Source organism: Harpegnathos saltator, unplaced genomic scaffold, assembly GCF_003227715.2.
Source record: "Harpegnathos saltator strain DR-91 unplaced genomic scaffold, Hsal_v8.6 scaffold8, whole genome shotgun sequence".
Taxonomy (NCBI): domain Eukaryota; kingdom Metazoa; phylum Arthropoda; class Insecta; order Hymenoptera; family Formicidae; genus Harpegnathos; species Harpegnathos saltator.
Window position 1 is genome coordinate 2,677,706 of NW_020230648.1, and position 15,671 is coordinate 2,693,376.

The window sequence follows — 15,671 nt, forward strand, 5'->3', positions numbered from 1 at the left end:
CTGATTGGAGGAGCGTCGGATGATTGGAGAGCATCTCTCGGGCCATAGTGCGGCCCAATTAAACAAGCAACTGTTGGCGGCGCGCAGTAGAAAAAATCACAATTTACTGTTAAAAAATCGCTACAGACCATAATTCTGAATCGATCGAGACGATCTAGGTCTTAAATTAATCGTTAATAAATTTCAAAGAAAACTGTGGAACTCGATTTGAAAAAAATGCTCTGAAATTTAAAATATTAATAATGTGAAAATGATTGTTAACCAGAAATTGAATCAGAAGAATGTAATGTTTCTTTTGTATTAAGCTATCTTACGGGGTTTACGAAGTCACTAAATACGAATCTGATATTGAAATTAAGATTGGACTATTGATAATTGTCAACATCGCTGTCAATTTAAAAAATATGCATGATTTTCAGCAGGAATGAGAGCACATTAGAGTTTTTGTGGTCATCGAATCAGATGTTAGAATTAATAATATTATAATAGAATTAAAAATAATTAATAATAATAATATTAGAATTCATAATATTGTATACTGTTAATATTAATAATATAAATAATAATCAAACCTTATATCAAATAAGAAAATAGCTTTGACATATTAGTAACATGATAATATAATAATATAGTTGACAGCTATCATAATGTTATTTTCTAATATAGATTACATACACGCAGTGAAAAATATAATGTTATTATTATATCATCATGTTACTAGTATATCAAAGATATTTTCTTATTTCATAGACATAAGATTTGATTATTATTTATATTATTAATATTATTAGAAGTACAAATAAGTTTCCGCCGTTTTCTATCAAAAATTAAGAATTTATTGTGAAAGAACGGTACATTACGTTTTATTCAAAGTATTGTCCATCACTAGCCACTACTTTTTCCCATCTTTCTGGCAGTATTCGGATACCACGTCGGAAAAACTCTTCATCTTTTGAGGCTATCCACGAATCGACCCAATTTTTAGTATCTTCATATGATGTAAAGCGCTGCTTAGAGAGGCCATGTGCCATCGACCGGAAGTGATAATCGGAAGGGGCAATGTCTGGTGAATACGGCGGGTGGGGTAGGACTTCCCAATTAAGTGTTTCCAAATAGGTTTTGACCGGTTTTGCAACATGTGGCCGAGCGTTGTCATGTAGGAGAATAATTTTGTCGTGTCTGGAGTAATATCGGGTGCGTTTTTCCTTGAGTGCTCGGTTCATTAATTGTGTTCGGTAGAGAGCTCCAGTAATGGTTTCGCTCGGTTTGAGCAACTCATAATACACGACACCAAGCTGATCCCACCAAATACACAGCATGAGTTTTTTTCCATGAATATTCGGTTTGGCTGTCAATGTTGAAGCATGGCCAGGGGTGGGCCCCATGATTTTCTCTTCTTTGGGTTATCGTAGTGGATCCATTTTTCATCACCAGTGACTATACGATGCAAAACCCTTTCTTTTATGCCTGGCAAGCAGTATTTCACACGTGCAAAATCGGCGTTCAACGTCTCTCGGCTTCAGTTCATATGGAACCCAATTTCCTTGTTTTTGAATCATTCCCAACGATTTTAAACGATGTGAAATTGCTTGTTGAATCACTTCTAATGTAAGTGTAAGTTCTTCTTGCGTTTGGCATGAATCTTCCTCCAATAATGCTTCCAATTCCATGTCTTCGTACACTTTTGGCTTTCCATTACGTCCTTTGTCTTCCACGTTAAACTCACCGTTTTTAAACTTTTGAAACCGCTCACGACAACTTCTCTCACTTAAAGCAGTCTCATCATATGCTTCTACAAGCAATCGATGCGCCTCAGCTGCAGATTTCTTCAAATTAAAGAAGTAAATCAAAAGTTCCCGCAAATGACGCTTATTCGGCAAAAAACTTGACATTTTCGCACGAAAAAAATTATGTGATGCTGATACGGAGTCACTAATACTTCAAGGTTATGTTGTTACCAGATGTCCAAACTTACGATATTACGTTTTACATCTGACAATTTCAACATAACCTTCTGGTGGGGTCATCTTTTGCCAAACGGCGGAAACTTATTTGTACTCCTAATAACAATATACAATGTTATGAATTCGAATATTATTATTATTAATTATTTTTAATTCTATCATTATTAATACTAACATCTGACTCGTATTCAACGAGCATAAAAACTCTTATGTGCTCTCATTCCTGCTGAAAACCATGCACATTTTTTAAGTTGATAGCAAGGTTGACAACTGTCAACCTCGCTGTTAACAGTCCAATCTTAATTCTAACATCAGATTCGTATTCAACGACCCCATAAACCCCGTAAGATAGCTTAACCCGTTTCGGACGAAAACGCCACTCTCGGTACACCGCTCTTTGGCGGCTCATAACTAATACTATTTGTGTCTGAAAAATTCGAGAGGTACATATTTTTATAGTTTAAGATGTGCCTTTTCTGATAGTATCCATAAAATTTCTCCAAAAAATTGTTAATTATGGAAAAAAACAGTTTAAAACAAAAAAACATTATTTTTTCGCACTTTTTTTTTTTTAAATCGAATTTTCAAAGGGTTTCTGCAATGACCCTAGAACCCCACCAAACGATGGAATAAACGTTTAAACTTTAATAATATGTGGTTTGGAGATCGATTTTACTCCTTAATGTATTCAAAATGGCGCCTAAACTGCAAAATTTTCGTGAAAACATTCATGAATTTTTTATTGAAAAATGATGCATTTTTACGAAAAATTGTCAAGAATAAAAAGTTCTTAAAATCACTCAAAAAATGCACTCGAATTTTTTGAAAATATTTCGAGCAATTTTTTTTATTTTATAAATAGTCAATTTTTGCAAAATTGAAAAAATTGCTCAAAAAATTCCGAAAAAATTTCCAAATGTCAAAGTAGTATCGGATCATGAAAAGGTTTGATATATTCGCGTATCTATCGTCAATCCGCCGCAAACAAAGTGTACATTGCGTTAAAATTTTAGAAGGATTTGCGCGATGGTTTTTGAGATAATTAATGTCAAAATTTCGTTTTTATATACACGAGTTCTTATGGGAGGGACAAGAAATTCCGCAGTAAATCCATCGCATCTTATCAAATGATAAGAAACGAAAAAAAAAGATAAACATACGATAATTAAAGTGAAAAATTTTTGGAACATTTAGAAGTTTTTTTCTTGAAAATAATGCACTAATAAGAAAAATGGTGAAGAATAAAAAGTTATTATAATTAGCCAAAGAATGCACCCAAATTTTTTCGGAATTTTTTGAGCAATTTTTTCAATTTTGCAAAAATTGACTATTTACAAAATCAAAAAAATTGCTCGAAATATTTTCAAAAAATTCGGGTGCATTTTTTGAGTGATTTTAAGAACTTTTTATTCTTGACAATTTTTCGTAAAAATACATCATTTTTCAATAAAAAATTCATGAATGTTTTCACGAAAATTTTGCAGTTTAGGCGCCATTTTGAATACATTAAGGAGTAAAATCGATCTCCAAACCACATATTATTAAAGTTTAAACGTTTATTCCACCGTTTAGTGGGGTTCTAGGGTCATTGCAGACAGGAAACCCTTTGAAAATTCGATTAAAAAAAAAAAAGTGTGAAAAAATCATGTTTTTTTTGTTTTAAACTGTTTTTTCCATAATTAACAATTTTTTGGAGAAATTTTATGGACACTATCAGAAAGGGTACATCTTAAACTATAAAAATATGTACCTCTCGAATTTTTCAGACACAAATAGTATTAGTTATGAGCCGCCAAAGAGCGGTGTACCGAGAGTGGCGTTTTCGTCCGAAACGGGTTAATACAAAACAAAACTTTACATTCTTCTGATTCAATTTCTGGTTAACAATTATTTCTACATTATCGTTAATATTGTAAATTGTAAAGGGTTTTTTTTAATCGAACCCCATAGTTTCTTTAAAAATTTATTAATAATTAATTTAAGACATGGATCGTCTCGATCGGTTCAAAATTACGGTCTGTAGCGATTTTTGAACAATAAATTGTGATTTCTTTCCCACTGTGCGCCGCACAGTGGGCAAAAAGACTCATTTTTTGGAAAATCTACCGACAGTGCAATTTCTAACCGATTTCAAATTCTTTTGTCTAATTTACTCATGCAACATTGCTCTACAACGTAATACTGCGACATTGATGAAAAAAAGCAGAAATTCAAAATAGAGGATAGAAAATGAGTGACGAAAGTATTGAATTCCTGTCGAATGATATTTTTCTCTTATAATATTAAACATATTTACACAGAAATTGTTTTTTGGGTAGCTAAATATGAATTTGAGATCAAACTTAAAATTAAAAAATCAAAATAACATTTATTATAAAAATAAAAAGTGTCGTAACTTTACAAGATTTATTGAGTTTACAAAAAAAGATTATTATGCACTTGGCACATAAGTATTTAAAAATTTTTCATATCTTAATATTAAATTTGTACAAAATAGCAGAATTTTGTTATATCGCTTTATAACTGCGTAGATAATAAAACAATACTTAAGTCCTTATACCACGCCAAGATATCGGCCATGATAAGGGTACTGGCTTTCTTGTTTTTGACTTTTATTTTCTATTCTTTTCAATTTTTTAAATGATTTTGTTTCTTTATTTTTTATTTTATCAATTTTTTAAATGTTTTTGTTTATTTTAAATGTTTATGTTATATCTGTTTTGAATTTTTTTCTATTTACATGTAATAGGTTAATATTTTTAAATATGTTTTAAAAGCCATTTGTGTGTGTGCGTGCGTGCGTGCGTGCGTGCGTGCGTGCGTGTGTGTGTACGTGTTCGGCGCACAAATTTGTGTTTAAAACATAAAAATATTAACCTATTACATGTAAGTAGAAAAGAATTCAAATAAATATAATATAAGCATTTAAAATAAACAAAAACATTTAAAAAATAGAGAAAAATAAAAAATAAAAAACGAAACCAAAAAAACTAGTATCCTTATAATGGCCTATATCTTGACGTGGTATAAGGGCTTAAATATTGTTTTATTATCTACGCAATTATAAAGCAATATAACAAAATTCTGCTATTTTGTACAAATTTAATATTAAAATATGAAAAATTTTTAAATAATTATGTGCGAAGTGCATAATACTCTTTTTTTGTAAATCCAATAAATCTTGTAAAGTTTCGACATTTTTTACTTATATAATAAATGTTATTTTGATTTTTTAATTTTAAGTTTGATCTCAAATTCATATTTAGCTACCCAAAAAACAATTTCAGTATAAATATATTTAATATTATAAGAGAAAAGTATCATTCGACAGGAATTCAATACCTTCGTCACTCATTTTCTATCCGCCATTTTGAATTTCAGCTTTTTTTTCATTAATGCCGCAGCACTACGTTGTAGAGCAATGTTTCATGAGTAATTAAAAAAAAAAAGTTTTGAAATCGGTTGAAAATTGCACAGTCGGTAGATTTTTGTCCAAAAAATGAGTCTTTTTGCCCACTGTGCGGCGTGCGGCGAAACATAAGTGCGGCAAGATAAAACACGAATAGCGGCGCGTTGTTCTTTCCCTCGCCGTGCACCGGCAATAGTTTCTGGATCGACTGGGCGCTGTCGCCTGAGCGGCTGCGACGCTCCTCTAATCATTTATGTCGACGCGCGCCCACTCCTCAGATTATTGTCATTAAGAACTCGATAATTATTACAAATCCCGCAAAATTGTACTTTACTATTCTTTTCAGTTTAATCCAATCTACCTTCATACTTCGGGTTGGCAGCTAATTACCGGACACCATGCAGAAATCTGACGAGTGAGTGCGTGCCAAGGTAATATTGAACGAACATTGCAAATGTTCGGACCCAGACAGCGCGGCCTAGTCGAACAAGCAACTATTGCCAGCGCACGGCGAAACTAGAGTCCCTATAAGGTAGTCTGGCCAATGAGTCTAGTTTTGTAAAAACATGGCGACAGTGGTATAAATATGTGCTGTTTATGTATCGTGCAGTACGTTGTTTGGCAGCAAATTGATACTAAAAGTAAGCAATAAAGTACAATTATTCAATAATTTAAAAATAAAGCAAAATAATAATAAAAAGTATAACATTATATAAAATAAAGTGGTTAAAATAATGGTCATTGTAACCTAACATTTTAGCAGGACCTCTGAAAAAGAATCTTGTTAAATAATACTATAAAATATGAATTTGCAGATTTCAACATGCCATCCTGTTGCGTCCCAGAATGCAAAAATTATCAGAAAGGTTTTTCTATGTACTCCCTTCCCGCAGAACCTAGTAGAAGAGCAATATGGATTGCAAATATCGGCAAACAAGATTGGAATTGTGCGAAAAAATGGTTTATATGAGGTAAGTTATCTTATTTCTTATGAGAAAATACTATTTGTTATAAAATATTCCTATTAGAAACAAATAATTCTTGCTCCATTTATGTATAGGCACATTTTGCTGATGACATGTGGGAAAAACCTCGCATGGATGGGAAGCGCAAACTGAAGTACAACGCGGTGCCAACAATTTTTAATAATATACCTGCGTGCAATGTAAGTATATTTTGTCTCGCCTATTATCTTAAAGTCAAATATTTACTTGTATAAATTACTAATGAAATTTCTACTTGCAGGTAGATACACATGTTGCAAATGCCAGGGCATCTTCGAAGATAGATAATGAATGTGACTATTTTAATAACATAGAGTTAAACGTATTGTATAATGTAGCTGGATATATAGTTCATAGTATTGCTAAAGGCAAAAGTGCAATATGCACAACTTGTTTAAATTCGGCAGGTTCAACTAAATATAACGCAAATGTTAAATACGCAAACTTTGTTCATCTCAAATGTTACCGGAATAACACATTATTTTTTGTAACCCAAGATGTTTTTGAATATTTTATGGACATGGAATTTATAATTAGACAATATCTTTCTCATGTAAGCAATTCTAAATGTAATTTAATTATCTTTTTTATGGAAAAAATGAAACATATTTCTTGTGTAAGCCTGAAAAATTGTCATAAATTAAATGTGAAAATTATGAAACGCTTTATTGCATTTCGGATGAAAATTGCGTGTCTAAAAGGCCGACTGGTAAAACCAACATATAACAGTAAAACAATGGTTATGCATTCTGTTGTTACTTAATGATACAAACTGTTAATATGTTTATGTACAATGTATGTGTTTTGTTTTGTTTTGTTGAATTTTATATTGTATGAAATCGAGAAATACATATTTGTCGCAAGTATCTTATTTCCTTCAGTTTCATACTTATCCTGCTTCCCGCAACACTTTCTATTGGTGCCTCTATGTTTTTACAAACTTTGCTTCGACCAATGAAAAGTAACACGTACTTGGCCAGACTCTACCTTATAGGGACTCTAGGCGAGACATAGGAGCAGCAAGATAAGACAAGAATAGTGGCACGTCCTTCCTCTTATCACACGTCGGTAACAATCGACTGGGTCGCGTTTAGAGAGACCAACCAGCTAAAATCCAATACCGTTTCGGCACGTGCTCATGCATCAGATTTCTACAGGGTTTGTTATAAAATAGATGCGGCATGTTATTGCTCCATGATAATGCTAGACCGCATATTGCAAAAAAAACTGTAAAAGCATTAACAGAATACAAATGCGAAGTTCTCCCTCATCCTCCTTATTCTCCTGACCTTCCTCCAACTGATTACTATTTGTTTAAGCATCTGGATAACTTTTTAAGTGAAAAGGTATTCCAAACAGAAAGCGACGTGAAAAATGCGTTCAACGAATTTCTTGTACCTCACTCTTCTAATTTCTACGTGAAAGGCATTGATGCGCTTGTATCACGTTGGGGGAAATGTATTGAGGTGGAGAGAGACTATTTCGATTAACGAGATGTATATAAAGTGTCGAATAAAGATTTAAATTAAGAATTAAAAAATGGCCATTTCATCTGCAACAACCTAATAAATACTGTGGGAGTGACGAACCATGGGGTCCTTATCTCTGCTGACACGCACACGCACACACGCACACGCACACACACACGCACGCTCGCACGCACGCACGCACGCACGCACGCACGCACGCACTCAATCACGCACGCACGCACGCACACACACACACACACACATACATACACACACACACACACAGGGGTGTAAAGTTCGACCATGCAACCTCCACGCGGTACATCCTGGATACTAATGTTGGCGGCATCGTAAATTCTAAAGCTCATAACAGACAATTCTCAACAGAAATAGATCATCAAGTAGTGTTTTGGAAACGTCTCGCTATCATCTTTAACACTGTGTGATAAAAAATGGAGTATTCCGTTTAAAAAAATTATGTTGACTTTGATCTCGCCTTGACCCTTCCATTCAAGGTCAAACGAATGTGATCATTCAATACAACTTTTAAAACCCTATAACTGTGGTTGAAAACATTTTTCTCAGAAACGTGTTGTTTTCGATATATTTGACCGTTTCCAGACTTTTCTAACACCCTGTATAATTTTTTTGTATTTGTTATTAAATAGAACTACACATGAATTTGTAGTTGTAATTAAATTCAATGTGTGTGATACATGTTTGTATTGTGTTGGCAAAGAAAATTCTTCTAAATCGTCGTCAATATTACTTAGAAGTACAAATACAGATATAACAATTTCGTCGTTTTGAAAATATTCTGGCTTTTCTTCAATTTCGTCGTTATCAAATGAAAATATACGAAATGCTTTTCCAAAATTTAAGACATCATCCGTGACTGTTCCTACAATTTCATGAACAGATAATTCAAATTGTTGATGAACATTATTTAGCATTTTTGCTATTTCAATGTGCGTGTGGGCAAATTTCATACGGCGACATGCCAGAACACACGAATTGTATCTTTTACTTGAGGATCTCTGCATAGGCAAATAAAAAAGAAACATATTTTTTTTCCATTATAGACAAAATATGTGAATACGTGAATACAAAAATACGTGAAAATGTATCTGAAAATATATCTGAAAAACCATTAAGATATTATGTTTTATATCTACGTAGGTACAGATATAGATAGTCCAATTCGAATGTATCTTACAAGGGGAGGACGTATCAACCGGGAAACGGTTTGGAACGAAACTTACGGAGCTAATAGTACTTGACTACTAATAACTTATGGTAATAGCATACGACGCAAGACTTCTTCGTTTTCGAGAAAAAACGGTCTAAAGAAAAGAGCCAACAGTGTACGAGTTAGTAAGAAAGGTATACAATGAAACGGCGTAGAGCAGCAGCGAAAATAACGGACTACCGAGCTGACGGCTGAGGTTCGATCCCTGCTATATGGTTCCTTTTTTATTCTATAAGCATAAAAATGAAACAGAAAACATTAATAAGTAATAAAACTGCGTTCCTTAAATATATTAGTGTTTGTTAAATATATTATTAATGATTTAAATTGCAAAAAGACAGTAAATCTTATTTATAAAATATATAGCGTATGAGAAAATTTTTATATAATAATTGCAATAGAAATAGGAGTAAAAATATATATTTTCGCTAGAGGATTTTTCGATAATAATTCATTATTCTCGTAAATAAAATTCGCACATACGAGAGCATTAGTGAATTTACCTTTAAAATCTTCATTTTCAAAAGATCTTTCTTCTAGCGATTCTACATCAACTATTTTGCTTGTTGAAGGATTCTCTGACATTGTTATGATATATGTAATTTAAATATGATCACCGAACTGGTCTGTATCACTAGTAAACGTACACTGCTGCTTGCTCTACTGACGACTGTTCCGATGCTCGAATTATTTCGTCATTCTTACCCATCGTTTAGAATGATACAAAGGAAGTTTTTGGAGGAGGATTGCCAGAAGAGATAAAGACACAACACAACTTCAACACAACACAACTTCAACACAACATAGAGAGTTGTAACAGAAACAAATATTTTATATATACGATATAAGATTACGAAAAATTATCTCATACTATTGTTTAACCCTTTGCGACCGGCTGATTTCAAAGAGATCGATAAACATGGATATCTATAAGTTGATCTAAACATTTTAATCTAGCATCGGGAGGATAGTTTTCTTTCATTATCGCTAACCTCGTTTGCCGTGCCGCACGTCAGGCGATCATGAATGCCAGCCTGGCGGTACCGACTTCTACGACGACTTACGAATGCCGCCACTGTGGCGGCATCGACCGCAAAGAGTTAATAGCATTTCTATATATTTAATAACAATATTTTTATTCCCATTTCCATTGCAATATTATATAAAATTTTCTCATACACTATATAATTTATACATAAGATTTACGGTTTTTTTGCAATTTAAATCATTAATAATATATTTAACAAACACTAATATATTTAAGAAACGCAGTTTTATTACTTATTAATGTTTTCTGTTTCATTTTTATGCTTACAGAATAAAAAAACCATACAGCAGGGATCGAACCTCAGCCGTCAGCTCGGTAGTCCGTCACAGAAGGTCGAAGCCACCAAGGCCGAAGCCCCCTCTGGGGAGACCGAGGCGGTCCAGCCGCCAGAGATCTCCCAAGAGGGGGGTGAAGGTAGACAGCCCGGAGGAGGCGTATAAGGCCTAGCCTTCACGCCACTCCGGTTGCTACAGGCGAACCTCGGCCACGGCGCCCGGGCTCAGGACCTGTGGGTACACAGGATCCGGGAACTGGGCGCCGGGCTGGGGGTGGCCACCGAGCCGAATTGGGTGCCGATCAGCAGTGAATACTGGTTCGGCAGCCCGGACGGCTCGGTGGCCATAGTGGCTGACCCTGCAGCGGGGACCCCTCCCTGTGTTTTAAGGCAAAAGGGATCCTCGTACGTGGCGGTTGACTGGGGCCTATAACTGTGGTGGGGTATATCTCCCCCACCACAGAAACAAAGCCGGACTTGGCCCCGCCCGCATCAAAGGGATCCTAGACAGGATCGGGGATTTGGTACGCAAGTGCCATCCCCGACCTGTCGTGGATTGCCGCGGATTTTAACGCTCACTCTGAGGAGTGGGGTTGCAGTCCCCGGCAGCGGGATCCCAGAGGCGAGGTGGTCATCGGCTGGGCGACGGGTCTTATGTTGTTAAACAGAAGGTCCACCGACACCTGCATAAGGCCGGGAGGGGGTCATCGGTCATTGATTTGACTTGGGCCTTCCTCTCGGCCGTAAGGTTGATCTCCAAATGGAGGGTGGAGGCTCAGGGTGAAACGTTATCTGACCCTATGGTCAAATAACTGTTCTTGGGCGTCCCCGCAGATGGAGACGTTGAACCCCCAGGCCCTCGAGGGGCTCCTGGACGCCCTCTTTCCGAGGGCGGAAGGGGGTCCCCGTGATTCCTCCCCCAGAAATGGAGGAGGAGCGTCCACCTGCACGCTCCGACTACTAACACTAATTAATACGGGGGGGGCAAAGCGGCGCTCCCCCCCTCCATAATACTCCGTGCGAGGTACTGTTCGCTTCCCCCCCCCGCCCCCTGCGTAAGGGCCGAAGGTTCGGCCTGGGACGGGCGCCTTTCCGGCTGCACGTCACAATATATATATAATATATATATATATATATATATACATATACAGTGGCGTGCAAACTTTTGAGCCACACAATTATTATTATATATTCATTTCATAATAAGCGCTAAAATCTTTATACATATATATAAACAAAATGTATTTATTTGCCTCAATTATATAAACTTTACAAACTTTTAATAATTCTAAATACTTTATCTTTACACAATGATTTATTACAAACAGTGCAAAAGTATTGCGCCAAAAAATTTTCTTATTCATAAGAAAAATATATTATTGAAAAATAATAACAGAAAATGTTGTCAACGTTTTTTTAAACTTAATACTTTGTTGCCATGCTTTTAGAAACAATCACTGCAGCACAACAGCGAGGCATTGATGCTATTAAATTAGAAATGCGATCTTGAGGTAAATTTTGCCATTGAGTTTGCAGATCTTGCCACAATTCAGCTTTATTGGAGTGTTTCTTATTTCCTGTACATAGTTTCAGTTCTTGCCACAAATGCTCAATAGGAATTCAAGTCCGACGACCGCGAGGGCCAGTCAAGAACTCGCATTTTTTTCGCGATGAAGAATTCTTTTATCAGTTTTGATGAATGTTTGGGATCGTAATCTTGTTGGAAAATCCAACCACGTGGCATGTTTCGAGTTGCATATGGCAGCATATGCTATGTCAATATGATATGTTACGTCCTGTAGATTTAATTAGTAAAAATTCTTTCCTCTCGCGATTTATATTCTCCTAATATAACTATAATAGGAATATATACATATATAAATATAAATTAGGAAACAGACCCATCTGGCGAACAGCCGTCGCGCCAAATGAAAGGCGATTCGGGAAAATTCCATAACAGGAAACAGTGCCCTGTTGTAAAAACCTATACCTGGGTAGTGTTCGCCAAGTGTGTCCGTCGTCCCAGCTATAAAAACTTGAAACTCCGCGCTAATAAACCTTCAGTGAAACAAAGCAACTCAGAGCATTCCTGCTCTAAAACTTGAAACTCACATCTTCCCAATCCAAAACCATATGTGCCCAATCAGTCAACCAACAAAGCCTACTTCACTGATAGTCGTAAAATCTGATCCCAGCCTTTGATTTACGGCATTTTGATTTTTCCAGCCGTCCACTTGTATACATTTCTCTATCTCAAGAACCCACCACCTCTACGCTTGTCGCGCCTAACTCATTCAGCCAATCATATATCCACCTAAAACTATGAGACACTCACGCTCCACCCTTTAGCCCTTCCATATTCATATCTCCAAAAACTAACTGTCTCCTCCCACGATGTCTTTTAACTTTGCTAATGGCTGAGACTTTTTCCCACTAAGACCAATCCACCCCTTCCTCAAAGGCCATCTCTCTACCCACCCTGATAGCTTCTGCCTCCGATTATTACTATAAAAACCGCGGTAATCCGCCTCCGCGGCACTTCTACTGACTTCTACTTCTACTTCTACCGTTACTACTACTCTGAGAGACAGAAGAACACGGAAACGAGAAAGCTCAAACTCGCACTCTCACGCAGATATTCAAAACTCAGTTCATTCAAATATTTAGTATTCAAATATTCAAGCATTCGGATTTTGGGAAAAGTGCGGGCTTCCTCTTTATATAAGTGAACGACTATTTGGTGCCTCAATCAGAATACGAATATTAGAAACGAGAGCACCTACGCAGATCTACGCCATTCTCACTTCTGCTTGTGTCAACTCATCCCGAATCAGCAGTAAGTTCTGTTTTATATATATATACTCTTATTTATTGGTTCCACCTGTTTATTGAATACATTTTTAGTGGGTCATTATTGTCGTTCTGTGGTATCCATCCAACAAGTCCTTCATTTCTTTGAGACGGTGTACGAGATTAGGGATCTATATGAGTTTGAACACCAACTGCAATATCTCCGTTCCATCATAAATATTACATTTGAAACAGATTTTCACCCAGACCCGACACTCCTACCCCCTTTTCTACTCCGACGTCTACCTATTAGTACTCCGCCTTCTTCTCCTACACACGCGTCCCCGCCTTCAACCCCTTCGATATCTTATTCACCAGTTTCCTTCTCCGAACTATCCACTCCCTTAAATTCACCCGACCACTCACGCTCCCCCTCACCCGACTAATTCTTTACTCATATTCCTACCTTTTTTTTTATTATTTCCTCCTTCTTTCACTTCTCATACATACACACATACACATACACAGTCATTCCTCAACTGTATTAAACCGCGCCGTAATTCATTTTGTTATTTTAATAAATCTGTTTATATTTCATTCTTTTTCCAATTAATTTCAAAATCACATATACCCTTCCAACAGTCAACTCATGGTCCTATCCCCGGTAAAGGGATTCGCGTCCCTGACCGAAAAACGGACCGCTCGTCGTACGTCGGTGCCCGAGTAAAGGGACCCGTCGGGTCCCTGACCCGTTCACTGACACGCGTGTACGAACGAGGTTCGCCTTACTCGCGAACGAAAGGGTTGCGTTCCTCCTCTAGGACGTAACATACCAAAATTTTGGGGCTCGTCCGGGATGATAAGAGTGACTGTTGAAAAGGGGTATGAATACGCGGTCTAAATCTGATAAAGACGAGGTGGAAAAAACTTTCCGCGGAGCTGTCGAGAATACACCACTTCGTCGTCCTCGCGAGTTAGAATCATCGGAACAACCTCAACATACATCTACACCATTCGTGCCACACAACCAACAAACTACCACTGAAACATTTCCTGCTCCTATATCTGACGTCGATACTTCAACTATCCGGAAAATTTTGAGTGATAGCCCACTTTCTCTCAGCGCATTTGGTATAACTCATTCACCTCAAAGAACTAATAAACCCCGAGTCCTATCGCAGAAGTATCTGTCGAAGAAACTAGTTTTTGCGCTGAACCTACGCGGTATAAATCTTTTGATAATTCCTTATATTCTTTCCGTCTGGTTGTCACAGAAAGTGAAATTGATCCCAGCAGTAAACTTACGGTAAAAGATCTTACGGAACAAAGCAATCATAGAGAACAATCTAATTTAGAACTTATTACAACCACAGAAACCATGAACGATAACGTAGTAACAAATAACTCTTCCGCTACTTTACGATATGCCGTAGAGGCTGTTCCTTTCTTTGATGGTCAAAATCTACCTGTAGAATATTTTATAGAAGGATGCGAATTAGCAAAGTCCATGTTACCGCCCGAAAACGAAAAATATTTGACTAAAATAATTCAAACTAGATTAACTGGCGACGCTCGTCATTCTGTACAAGACCAGGATTTCTCGCGGATTAGTCAGTTAACAAATTTTTTGAAACATGTATACGGCTCTTCTAAAAGCTTAATGCAATTACAAGTTGAATTAGGACGAAATTACCAACGGGCCGATGAAACGGTACTCACATATGCAAACAGAACGAAAGCAATAGGCAAACGTATATTAGAGGCACACCGAACCACGAATAACGGAGCAATAGATCGCTCTTATAAAACATCATTAGAAAATGAATTGGTTCACAGTTTCATCAGAGGGCTGAAGCCTGAAATAGAGCAAAGAATTGCCAGAAATTTAGATGTAACCGCAACTGTAGAAGAAGCTTTAAGAATTGAAAAAGAATTACGGGATATTTTCGAAATACGTGGGTTGCAAGGTTTTCAAGTCAATACAGATTTATGTCAAATATGTAAAAAATCCGGTCACACAGCAGATAAATGTAACTAATATTACAAAATACAACAAGATCCTTGGGACCGAAATCTTAGTCTGCCAAATTTGCAAAAAACGGGGCCATAGTGCAGATAAATGTAGATTCCGAGAAACTATCGGACAAAAGCCGGTAAAAATTGTACAAAGCGATTTCGTCTCATGCCAAATATGCTCTAAACCCGGTCATACTGCTCAAAATTGCGTTCACTTAATAATCAGCAGGTTAATGCCAAAATTGCCAGAGACCTGGTCACGTCTCTAGAGATTGTAGAGGTAATTCCTCTAATTTTACTAATATTATTTGTCAAATGTGCAATAAACCAGGTCATAACGCGAAGAATTGTTATTCAAATCCTAATCGGAATAATATTCCTAATAACGAAGTATGTCAATGGTGCGGGCGACGTGGACATCAAGCATCTCAATGTAGAGAAAGACAAG

The 15,671-nt window shown here is 36.5% G+C and overlaps 1 protein-coding gene across 1 annotated transcript; it reads left to right on the plus strand.

Moving 5' to 3' along the window:
• The first annotated feature begins 5,976 nt into the window (after positions 1–5,976).
• LOC112590405 (uncharacterized) lies at positions 5,977–7,167 on the plus strand. The gene is made up of 4 exons (XM_025306761.1): positions 5,977–6,014; positions 6,189–6,344; positions 6,434–6,538; positions 6,619–7,167. Exons 3-4 carry the CDS (start codon positions 6,452–6,454, stop codon positions 7,138–7,140), a joined length of 609 nt encoding a protein of 202 aa, XP_025162546.1. The 5' UTR covers positions 5,977–6,014; positions 6,189–6,344; positions 6,434–6,451; the 3' UTR covers positions 7,141–7,167.
• The last annotated feature ends 8,504 nt before the right edge of the window (positions 7,168–15,671 follow it).